General features: G+C 42.8%; 1 protein-coding gene across 1 annotated transcript; it reads left to right on the top strand.

The window, feature by feature from the left end:
* Positions 1-1,980: 1,980 nt before the first annotated feature.
* On the top strand, positions 1,981-12,181 carry LOC122170276 (protein farnesyltransferase/geranylgeranyltransferase type-1 subunit alpha-like; the record flags this gene model as incomplete). Its single annotated transcript, XM_042836984.1, has 9 exons — positions 1,981-2,243; positions 2,463-2,548; positions 3,142-3,256; positions 4,102-4,206; positions 6,562-6,688; positions 7,115-7,263; positions 9,448-9,510; positions 9,750-9,921; positions 11,431-12,181. Coding segments are annotated over 9 exons (1,209 nt in total), but the record flags the coding sequence as incomplete, so codon positions are not given.
* Between the last annotated feature and the right edge of the window lie 588 nt (positions 12,182-12,769).

Here is a 12,769-nt window from a genome sequence, read left to right as displayed (position 1 = left end):
GGGGTAGGGGCAGGGATAAGGGCAGGGATAGGGGCAGGGATAGGGGCAGGGGCAGGGGCAGGGGCAGGGGTAGGGGCAGGGGCAGGTCATCCAGTGCTCATTCTGGAGGAAGCTTGGATGAAAAACAAATGGTTGCTCAGAAAGTAGAGTTAATATACAAGAATTCCTAACATCAGTAACTCAAGCACCCTGTGTCCATGGAGAGAGCAGAGCCTTTCTTATAGCCACCCCTGAGATACTCAAAGGCCACTCTCGGTTCTCTCCTGGAACTTTCTCTCCTCAGCCAGTTCTCAGAGGGGAGGTGTTCCATCCTTGGATTGTTTCTGCAGTCCTCCTCTGGACATACTCCAAGAGGTCCATGTCCCTCCCGGGCAGAAGACTTCACATCTGCATGCAGTACTCCAAGTGAGGCCTTACCAGCACAGAGCAGAGGGGCAGGATCACCTCTCTCACCATGCTTGCCACACTGCTTTTGATGCAGCCCAGGATACAGTTGGCTTTCTGGGCTGCAAGGACATGTTGCTGGCACACATCTTGTCACACATGTTGTTCCCTCTGGGGAGAGTGGAGGGGACCCAGGAGGACCGGAGCAGACTCTAAAATACCAGAAACAGAAAGGCACTTACTGGTTTTGCTTTAGGAAAGAACTTTAGGTTTTTAATATTATCACTATGCTGCGTTATTCTTTTCAATGGTTTGTTGTCCAGTTTTTTGTACAAAAGTCCTCAGGGAGCACCTGGAAGGAGCTTCATGCTGAATGCCCTCCCTTCTTCCCACCCAAACCAAAATTTTCCACTTCTCCAATGGAAAGCTATCTTGTCTGGTGCTGCCTGGAAGTCGCAGGGAGCTTGGGGCTGTCTGCTGCATTCCTCCTGGTCCCAACGCAGCCACTGAGACGACACCAGTCCCAGTCCTGCTCTCTTCCTCAGGACTTGCCTGGAGGCCACAGGGAGCTCAGGGCCGTCCGCTGGATTCCTCCCATTGTCCTGGTGCAGAAGCATAGAGAACAGCAGTCCCAGTGCCTCCTTTTGCCTCAGGGCTCAGGAAGGAAGAGGTGAGAGGTCTTGGGGAAGGATGAGGATGAGGGACAGGGAAGAAGGGGTGACAGAGAGCAGCAGCTGGCCCAGGGGCTCTGGCAGATGGTGACTCTTCAATGCTGAGATGGAAACTGAGAGCCCCTGCTGCACTGCCAACAGATGTAGTGACATCTCCAGGCAAGCATGAAGTTCTATTGCTTGCCCGGGCCTGATGAAGGTGGATCCACCTCCATAGGTTCAACATTGCTCTCCAGAGGATCTGCATCCATTGGCTCTGGCTCACTGCTGCTCTCGAGAAGTTGAGGCTTCTTTGTTGGAGGAGGATACATCCTCCTCCAGAAGTACTCCCACAATGCGAGAGAAGGCTCCCTCTGTAGCTCCTGCTCACAGATAGGTGCTTCCATGACAGGAGTTGGTCAGCAACTGGGGTACTGGGGTACCCATATCTATAGCAGTCAGCAGGGAGGTGGTTTGTGATATCGCATGGCCACAGTGTTGTGACCATAAGAGTGTCTTGTGACAAGCAAAACATGGCTGTATTGAGCGAAGGCAGGCTATGGCCTGAGGGTTGCCCTACTTGCCCCCAGTGAGGTTCTACAGGGCTCCATTTTAGGGCCCGTTCTCTTCTGTGTTTTCACTGTTGATTCCAATAAAGATCTGGAAGTTGTTTGAAGTAAATTTGTGGATGATGCTAAAGTGGGAGGAGCATTGACTCTCTTGAGGGTAGAAAGACCTTGCAGCAAGATCGGGACAAATTTGAGGGTGGGCACCATCTGTGTGAAGAAGAGCAAGTGCTGGGCTGCGCAGCTGGGATGGGGCAGCCCTGCCTCTGTGTACAGTGTGGGGAGCGAGGGGTTGGAGAACAGCCCTGCAGAAAGGGATCAGGGCGTTCTGGTTCTGGCACAAGCAGTGCCTTCCCTGCCTTTCGCCTCTTGTTATTTAGTTTACCGCGTACATAGCGAACATAGGCGGCCCTACCACCCCGCAGCGCCAGGTGGCGCTCTTCTGTTGCCGTCGCCGCTCTGCCCTCTGCTCTCTCCCCACTTCCGCCAGGCCCCGGAAGCGGCAGATGCACGGCGCGATGGCGTCGGAGGGAATGGCGCCGGCAGAGCTGCAAGCGGAGGGTGGTGCTGACGTGGAGCCGGAAAGCGGCTTCGGGCAGCTGCTGGAAGAAGAAGAGGAGGATGGAGGTTACGTGCTGTACAGGTACGGCCGCGGCAGCGCAGCATCCGAGCGGTTGGGCCATGTCTTCCCCGGTACGGGCGTGAGGAGGCGCGGGGGTGGGGGAGATACGCTGAGGGGGAGGAGGAGGACGAGGAGGAGGAGGAGGAAGGAGTCATCTGTACACAGATCCGTGTGTTTCACAGTCAGGGTAGCACTTTAAAAGCATTGAAAGCTTGAAAATATGTACGTGTGTGCTTACAGGGACAGGAAAGAGTGGGCAGACATTGAACCCGTTCCTCAAAATGACGGTCCGAATCCCGTGGTTCAGATCATCTATAGTGAAAAATGTAAGTTTTAAACCCTTTCTTCGGGGAAGATTTTAATTGATTACGTTTCTGTCTTCCTTTAGTACTGTTAAAGCGAGTCTTCATGCTTCAGGTAATATATTTACTAGTGTACTTGTCCTGGTAGAGAGAAAATAGTAAGTATTTTTTGTGTTACAGTAGCAGCATGTGATGTTTTCACGCATGTTTCTGATGTTGAATATTTACATCAGATGTTAGTAGCTCAGGTTTGATTTTAAATTCATACATGTAAAGGAGAATTGCAGATAGCAAAGTTGTCATAGTGAGGCATCTCTAGTTTAAGAGGCATATATGAAACTATCACATCTGAGAAAGCAGTATGACTAAGTATCAAGATACTTTCCTGGTTCTTTTAGGAATTATTGAGATGGTGTATTAAGACATTTATGTGGCTTTTCAGTGTAATAATGTCATTAGCCATGTTAAACAGTACTGGCAGAGCCATTTGTAGCTTTGGTATTATGGAGGTGTATTTCAGATACACAAAACAGGAAGTGACTTGAGAGGGTTATTAACCTTACCCCTTAATCAGCCAGTTTCTCATAGCCTTGGATAAGATACTATTATCTTTTTAGTTCGAGATGTCTATGATTACTTCCGGGCCGTCCTACAGAAGGATGAGAGAAGTGAAAGAGCTTTTAAGCTAACAGCAGATGCCATTGAATTAAATGCTGCAAACTATACAGTTTGGTAAGTGATTACCTAGATTTTTTTTATCCAAGATTATTTTTGTTGTCAGGTAATTGCCAGTGCCTTCTGACTCTCGACAATTTTGTTAGTATAATCAGGGCATGACTAGTTGAGTTTGCACAGGGGAATATGGTGGATTCTTACTGAGCTTCTAAGGTAGCCCGTGCTCACTATATTCCTTGTCTGGTTTTGATCTTGTTGTTTTCATTGAGTTTGTTTTGATGTTATCCAACAAAACCAAAACTAGCTACAAAAAGAACTTTATCTTGTAAGTTATTGAATTTTAAGCTGTGGTATTTCCTTGGCAAAATGGGGAAGCTGTCTTCAGGTGACTTCAAGAAAACTTGTAAAAACACAGTAGTTACTATCTTGACTGCTAGATAGTAGCATACTTAGAAATACTGTGTTTTGAAAGATCCGTCCCATTTCTGAGTAGATAATGAATAAGTAGTGAATTTCTGATATTCAGAGGAAGGCTTTTTAAATCATGAATGCCAGCAAATACTCTTGTTATGGTTTTGTTCCACTAACTCACATAAAAATGGAGAGCTTACATTATTTTAAGCAGACAACCATGCAGTTTCTGCAGTGTTGAAACTACTGTGGGTAGACAGAGATTGACTTGAGACTTGTCACCACTGTGATTTTAGATAACATGTCATAACCAGTCACATACCAGCTGTCCAGCGTTCACTGCCTGAGTGGCCTTTAACAGAACTAGATATGCTGTTTAGTTCCTGGCATTCTTTTTAATTCTGTAGCTATTAGAACAGCTGCAAAGAAAGGCTCCTTTATGAATCATAGCAATGTCTGCTGCAATGTTTGAATGCTTGACTTTTGTACAGGCATTTCCGGAGGGTCCTCCTGCAGTCTCTGGGAAAGGATCTCTATGAGGAGCTTAAATATATTACAGCAATAATTGAAGATCAACCAAAGAACTATCAAGTCTGGTAAAATAACATTTTCTTTTCAGATTGTAGAGCTTCTGAAGTAGTTCGGGGTGTTTCAGTTGTCTAGGAGAGGTTAGGTTCATTGATCCTAAAATTTGTTAAGCTGATTCCTGCATGTACTGCAGTGATGGCAGCAGAGAAGTTAGATTGAGTTGTATCACTATCATTGCCAATATGCTCTGTAGCAATTTGTTGTGAATTTGATGGTGATAAAAGATCTCGTTTTCATTTCAGTTTTTAAACTGTCAAAATAAATGATGGAACAACAACAACTGATGAAAAGACAAAGAAAAGGATGAATGAAAAGTACTTTTTATTTTTATATTGGATCTTGGAATTTATCAATGAATGGGAATTGAGCAAACAGCAGTATCAAACTCACAGAATGTTTGAGATGACTCCCGGTTCCATCTGCTCCAAGCCCTGTTCAGGCAGGGATACCGAGAGCAGGCTGCCCTGTGTCCCAGCAACTTTGGAATATCTGCAAGGAGGGGAAGAATCCGCAACCTCTCTGGGCAAGTTTACCAGTAATCAGTCACCTGCATAACCCTGAAATGCTTCCTGGTGTTCCTCTTTGTGCCCACTGCCTCTTGCCCTGGCACTGGTCCCCTCTGAAAAGACCATGTCTCTGCCTCCTTTGCATAGTCCCTTCAGATATTTATAGGCATTGCTGAAATTCCCATCTAGTCTTTTGTTCTGCAGGCTGGAGAGTCCTGTGTCTCAGCCTTTCCTCCTAGAGAAGTGTTCCAGTCCCACGATTGTCTTTGTGTAGAAATGATCTTCTTGTCCTTTTTGTGTTGGGAAATGGTTTCCAGATTAGATCCTGCATCACCTTTCTAGGCACCAAGCTGAGGCTGAACAGTCTGAAGTTCCCCAGGTCCTCCTTCCTCAAGATGGCAATGACATTTGCTTTCCTCTAATCTTTGGACACCTCTTCCAGGTGCTGCAGTGAGCAAATGTTATTTAGCATGGCCTTGCAGTCACATCCTGCAGCTCCTTGAGCACTTGTAAGTACATCCCATCAGAGCCCACAGTCCGGTTTGCTCAAGTGTTCCCTAACCTGATCTTCTTCCTCGCTGCGGCCCTTCAGACTGGCCGCTGGGACTGAGGGTTCCTGAGGATCAGTCTTGCTGGTAAAGACTGAGGCAAAGAAGGCAGATGAAGTCCCTCAGCCTTTTCATTTCTCCATATAACCAGGTCTCGCATTTCTTTCAACAGTGGGCCTGCATTTTCTTTAGTCTTCTTTCTGGCGCTGATGTACTTGCAGAGGCAGTTGTTGCCCCTGACAGCTCTGGCTAATTTCAGTCTTGCTTCCACCCTTCAAATGCAAGGTTTCATTCTTGCATTTGAATTTGGCCTGGAGTTCCTTGCTGATCTATGCAGGCTTCTTGGGCTTTTTGCCCTACTTCTTTGTTGGCTGAGCTTGAAGGAGGTGACTCTTGAATATCCTAGGATCTTCAACTCCACCGTTATGTGATTCCTGCAGCCAAGGCTGCCTTTGAACTTCATGTTCCCAGTAAGCCCGTCTTTGGTGGTGAGAATGAGATACAGCACAGCTCCTCTCCTCATTGGTCCCATTGTGACTTGGAGGAAGAAGTTATAATTAGTGCTTTCTAGGAACCGCCTCGACTTCTTCACTGCATTGTTGTCCCTCCAAAAAATACTGGGCTGACTGTACTCAACCAGTGAGATCAAAAGCTTGTGAACATGAGGTTTCTCCGATCGGTCTGTGCAGGCCTTGTTTGCTTCTTCTTTCTGGTCCAGAGGTCTGTAACAGACCCCCGTGTCACCTTTGTCTCATAGTCCTGTCCTCACTTTCATTCCAATCCGTGAATTCTGAGCTGGCTCAGAACGTCACCTGTCCTCAGGCAGAGCTCCATGCACTTCTGTGGTCATTGGCACAGAGAGCGCTCACTGCTCCTCATCTTCTCAGCCTGTCTTTCCTGCAGAGTCTATATCCTTCCATTACAACACTCCAGTCACGGGAGCCATGGCACCACGTTGTTATTAGTAGAGAAATGCATGTGGGACAAGAAAAGAACTATTTATTTATTTAGCTGAGGCCTTTGACATTAGTGTTGAAGTGGGGATGTTACTCAGTTAAACACAGCTTGACTGAAATAAGGTGATTGACCAATTTGTACTTACAGGGTGTGTCACAGAAAGTTTGTTACTGTGTAAGTTTGCAGCATGTATTTCTCAGAGACAAGTGACGCCTGTTTACGTGTCTCTTTTACATAGCACTTCTTTTTGTACAGATACTTTGTAGTAGTAGCAGATGTTAAATGCTGCTTTAATACGCAGCCACACAAGTTCTTGCCTACACTTCAAACAACTTTCTCTTCTCGTCATCAGGCATCACAGACGAGTGTTGGTGGAGTGGCTACAGGATCCATCCCAAGAGCTTGAGTTCATAGCTGACATTCTTAACCAGGATGCCAAAAATTACCATGCTTGGCAACACAGACAGTGGGTTATTCAGGTATAGTGCACCTAGAACTGATTATGCTTTTACATAACCTATACTCAGGTTGTAGAGTTTGACATCTTAAATGCATCCTGTACGGCACTTGGCATATTGTTTCTTAAAGCTGCGGGGAAAGAGAAAATAGTTGCATTGTACTGAATGAAAGAATTTAGATACAAACTACCTTTTTAAAAAGCAAGCTGAAGGAGACCTGCTGTTTGCTTCCTTTTCTGTGTGTGAATTTAATGATTAACTCATGCCCTTGAGTGTAACTGTATAACATAGCATGTTCGCAGTACACCCTTCCTTGTTTTCTTTTGAAGTTTATGTTGATGTTTTTTGTAAATGTCTCTGTATTTAACAGAGCATTTATGTTTAAGAAGAATGTGTTCTAAAAACAAAAAGTTTTGATTGATTTTCTCCCTCCTTCTGTTTCTTTAGGAGTTCAAGTTGTGGGGCAATGAACTGGAATATGTAGATCAGCTTCTAAGGGAAGATGTGAGAAACAACTCTGTCTGGAACCAAAGATATTTTGTAATTTTCAACACCACCGGCTATGATGATCCAGCAGTTCTGGACAGAGAAGTCCAGTTAGTAAAACTGTTCATTCCCATATTAAGCCATCTCAATTATATGCAAGCAGAGAAGTACTATGACAGGCCTCAACCGCTGTGGGCTTTGTAGTTCTATTCAGAATGCATCTAGATGTCTGCAGTACCAGTGACTTGTTAAGCAGTACTAAAGCAGCCTGGACAAGACAAGACTCGAAGGAGACCTCGCTGCGGCCTTCTAGTATCTGAGAGGTGTTTCTCAACAGAATGGGGATCAACTTTTTATGTGGTCTGATAGTGATAGGATGAAGGGAAACAGTTCTAAACTCAAAAGAAGAAGATTCAGGTTAGATGTGAGGCAGAAATTTTTCAGAGGGCAGTGAGGCCCTGGCACAAGCTGCCCATAGAAGGATGTCCCATTCCCGGAGGAGTTCAAGACCAGGTTGGATTGGGCTCTGTGCAGCCTGATCTGCTGGGTGGCAGCCCTGCCCACAGCAGGAGGGTTGGATATGGGTTATCTTTAAGGTCCCTCTTACTCCAAAGCATTCCATGTCACTGTGTAAAATTCTTATCCTCAAGAAGCTGTTATGATGGAGTTCTCTTCTTACCTTGCTCCTTTTGTGGAGGCAAATTGTTGGGCTTTTTTATAACTGGCTAACTAGAGTGGATCAGCCTGCAGAAAATCGGTGGCATTGGCACTGCTTATGCTGTGCACTGGATCCCAGGCAGGACACTGAACTAGGAAGCTTGGCAGGAGAGGCACTCTTTGGTATTGTACTGAACTGTTGTTTCAGTAGTCTCTGTGATTTAAAGATAACTTGGATATGAACTCCAGGGAGAAAAATTGCCTTTTATGAGGAATTTAATACTGCTAGCAACAGGAAAAAAAAATTCAGGGTTACATGATCGGTACATTAATAAGTGAAAAAGAGAGAGTTCCTAGGCATTTCTATTGCATGTGGTGGTAGGGGAAGCCTCCTTGTATGTTTCTTACATCTCAGGCTTCTAGTCAGGGTTGGTGGTTATGAGAACACCTGGTCTAAAGTGAAGAAGCAATGAAAAATGTCCTGAAGTTTTTGGGAGTTATTCTTTAAAGGAAAGACTGAGGCTTTGAATAGGCCTGGTGGTAGACTCTTCATAGTTGATCCCATCCACCAAACTTTTGTGGTTGTCTTAGCATACTGATGCAAGTTGAAGTTCATATCCAGTTTGTAGTGTTCTTGTATATTAATGGAGTAATTTCCATAACTGAGGATTGGATGCTTCCAGCTTTTTCTGTATACAAGTTAAATCTGCTTCCTTCGGTCTGTGTATTAATGAATATAGAACATGGTACAATAAGCTGGTGCTGTATTCAAGATAATCATAGTGGAGATTATCTGAAGAACCAGCCTGTCAATTAAAGACTTCACAGGTGTTGTTCTAGAACAGTGGTTGGGGTACTTGATGTGTTGAGATGCTCTCAGTCCTTGTGATGCTGACTGCCGAAGGGTGAGAAAGGCTCTGGTATACCTTTTTGGTAGTGCTGCTTATAGAACTGTTTATCAGTATCTGCTGTCTCTGCAAATTAGCTGAATACTTACAGATGCTTTGGGAAGGGCACTAGGTCAAAGCTATGTTGTGAAGATGCAACCTGACTTTGTAACTGTGTGGCAGCTGCTTGTTCTTTCTTTGCTTTAGTGGAGTTACCTAACAGCTTCTTCAACAGAACTGCAGCAGAAGGCCGTGAGCTGAGATTTAGGCTGTGCCTTTCTGTGGGGTATGCTTAGAGGTAGCCTTATAACAGATGTTCAACAAATACCACGTCCAGTCATAATAATAATGCAGCTCTTCTGGGTTTCTATTACTCCAGTCCTTATCAGGGTAGTTCAGACTGTCTTAAAGTTCAGACTTGCTGAGCATTTCTTGTACCACAATGGTTTAGGTAGTACTGTTTCGTAGGGTTAACAATCAAAATTGTGAGAGCTATTTCAGCATTGTGTGAATCTCACCTAATGGATACACTTCTGAATTTAAAACAGTTCTTATAATATCTGCCTACTTGAGATCTGTGGTGATTATATTGCCAGATATTTCTGATCAGGGAATCAGCTGTGGTAACCTACAACAAGATTCTGAAATACAGACTAAAGGGATATACCTAGGAGTATCTGAATATATTCAAGGAATTTCTAACAGAGTTGTTAGTGCTTACCTTCATGAGCTGTTATCTTTCTCTCACAGATACACTCTTGAAATGATTACAGCTGTACCACATAATGAGAGTGCTTGGAACTATTTAAAAGGGTGAGTTATCTGTTGGGGGGCAAGCATGCTTTCAATCTAATTTCTGTTCGGTTGAGCATAATTTTACTTGTGTGCTACAACATGAAGCTATGCTATTGCTGCATCATAATTATACTTCCTCCTTACTGCCTTGCTTGTGTTTGCATCTGTACTGGTCATTAAATAAAGGAGTAATAACCAAACCAATTCTCATCAAATTTCCCAGTGTTACATTTTAAGACTGTTTACTTATATTTCAGGATTCTGCAGGATCGTGGTCTTTCTAAGTATCCAAATCTGCTGGAGCAATTGTTGAGTTTACAGCCCAGCCACAGTTCACCTTATCTGATTGCCTTTCTTGTGGACATATATGAAGATATGCTTGAAAACCAGTGTGAAAACAAGGAAGAAACATTAAATAAGGCATTGGAGGTACTTAGGATTTGGTTTTGCTTTCAGGGATGCCATCTATTGTTCTCGTGTTTTATATTCAGACCAATGGGATTGGATTTTGTAAATGGAACGGGTCACTTGTTAAGCATGGCATCTCTATGAGGAAGTGGACATCAAAGCCAAGTAATCATAAATGTCTTGTTTAATTACCTATGAATAGTAACTTGTCAGTTACCAAATCACTGTAATTTTTCTTCACCAGATAATAAAGGAAGATTTCTATTATCACCTTCAGAATAAGTTTGAATAAGCAAAGCTTCCAATGCTAAACATATTTTTCTTCGTAAGTTAGGGAACCTTGTTCTCAGAGTACTTATATCTTATTGGGTACTCAAGCTCCTTTTGTACATAGTTATTTCTTAAAAAGCTTATGGAATTAGTTTAAAGGCCAACGGACACTGGGAGCACCACTAAGGAGAGTTGGGCATCACTTCCTGCTGAGAATAAGTGACTGCTAGCAGTGTTTTTTATCTCCATGTTCTTTGTTTTTTGGGATATCCTTGCAGTGGTTTGCAGTGCAATCTTTGTAAGAACAGTTTTTTCACTCTATGAGGTGTGCAGTAACTCACTGTGATTAGAACTGTAGCTACAGTTCTTGCCTGTGGTCTCTGTGTTCCAACATTGTTCTTTCTCAGTGAAAGAGAACAAGAGAACAATAAATCCTTTTGCTGTATTCCAGGATCAGTCTAAATAAGGGTAGTTGTACCTTCCATTTAATAACATTTCACTGAGTTTGGGTTTTGCATATATTTAGGCTTTGGAGCTGCTATTTCTGCATCCTGATTCACTAAGTGACAACATCATTTGTATAGTGAGGGAATTGGCAAGGACATCTGTGGGCTGTGCTCCTACTATATAGATTTTATATGTCATGTCCTTTGAGAAGGGTTGATTTATGCTCCATTGCCCATTCAGGTGAAAATAAAAGTCAGAATTTGAACCAGTATAGGATCACCTCTAACAAGTTGTGTGAGAAGGATACTGACTTACTGTGAGAATCTTTAGAAGACAGTCTGCTGACTTAATAACTATCAACAGAATATCTCCTGTCAGTTCATTAGGAGATATCTCGTGTTCCTCTGCTGCTTTTAATCAGGGGTTTACAACCTACTGTTCCACCAAGAGACAACCAAGTTTGTCAGAGAATTAAAAATTCCTTGAATTATGCTGTAGGCTGGATAGTCTGGAGCAGATACAAGCAGTAGCTGTGAAAAGGAATCTCAGAGGAAGCAGCTGTAGCTAAGATAAGACTGGAGACTTTGGGGCACTGTCAAGCTGGTTGCCTGCCACTTGGATTTGGCATCCATCTGCAGTCATTGGACACTTGCTACAAATATGTTAAAAACCAAAACCAAACAAAAAAAACTGTGTTGCCAAAAATTATTTATAAGACTGGCTGACCTGGACTGCCATTGCACTGTATAAAGATAATTAGAGATTGCTTCAGTTTTTAGTGTAACCCCACAATGTCTCAATTTTCTTTCTTAGCTGTGTGAAATCCTGGCCAAAGAGAAAGACACTATCCGAAAAGAATACTGGAGATACATTGGGAGGTCACTTAAGAACAAGCACAGCTCCAGCACTGAGCAGAGCACGATGACGGACAAGCAGCAATAACTGAACTTGGAAGAAATAATGTTAAGCACTCAGGCTGTGTAGAAAAATACTCAGTAGGGGACATCAACTGTTGTAAAATGCATCATAGCATTCTCCTGGTGAAAGAGGTATTGCTGCAATAAAAGAGGACTGCATAGTGCTGCATAGTTTCTTGAGTTGCCTCTACTACTGGCGATATCTCTAGATGTGGCGAAAAATGAATTAGAGCTTAATAATTTAAATGTACCAACTAGAGGTAACAACAAATACATAAAGCTATACTTGCTATTTATAAAGCACTAAACCAATTTTTCACACCTACTTTTATCTACTTGTTTCTAACAGTCATGTCAGATGCTGCAGTAATGACTGCAATTAATTCTACGCATAGGGGATATAAAGTAACCTACTTCAGATTAGTGTACAAGTAGGTGCTGAAGCTGTTTCTTTACGTGAGAGCAGCTATGCAACACTGGCAGTATGTACTGTTGTATGCAATTAATGCCAACTGTCATTTTGTAATAAAAACAGTTAAAGCATTTATCTGAAATTCTTAGTGATTTTTTTTTTCATCTTTGAATGTTCATGGTGTGTTCTTCTCAGATGCCAGTTGAGATTAAAAATAGAATGTCTGCTTTATGTACATTTAAATCTATGGGTTTTTGTTGATGTTTTTTTTTCTTTTTTGGGGGTGAGGCGGGTTGTTTTCTTTGTTTTGTTTTTTGGCTCTGGTGTATTTTTATCACAATAATTTTCAGTGCACTGAATGTTTTCAAGGTAGGTAGGTTGAATTCCTGTCTGCACAATCAATAAGAATGCTTTGAAGATCCTATAAAATTTGCTTAGTTTTTTCTTGGAATTCTGTTCAGACCACTGAAAATGTGAAGTTTTGTTTTGTTTTCCGCCTTTATGACCTCAGATTTCTCTGATTACAGATCAGTAATAATCATAATTAACTGGTTATGCTAAATATCGTCACTGAGCTGGAAGGGGAAAAAACCATATATTGGGGACCTATCTGCATTACATTCCTCAATCTTCTTGTTCCTTTTTTGTGTCTTTTCCATGCATTTATTCAGCCAATAAGTGATTTTCCTCACACTTAGGAAAGATGTTACCTGCAATACAGAACTGTGAGGGATGTGAATACCTGTACAAGAAGCCTGCTGTACCTATCCTATTTCCAGTAAATAGCTGTTGTAAACTTTAATCTTAGCAAAGAGTGCTTGTC

This window comes from Centrocercus urophasianus, unplaced genomic scaffold (genome assembly GCF_019232065.1).
Source record: "Centrocercus urophasianus isolate 14NV4802_14NV808 unplaced genomic scaffold, USGS_Curo_1.0 seq_655, whole genome shotgun sequence".
NCBI classification, from domain to species: domain Eukaryota; kingdom Metazoa; phylum Chordata; class Aves; order Galliformes; family Phasianidae; genus Centrocercus; species Centrocercus urophasianus.
This window is presented reverse-complemented; position numbering and strand designations above follow the sequence as displayed.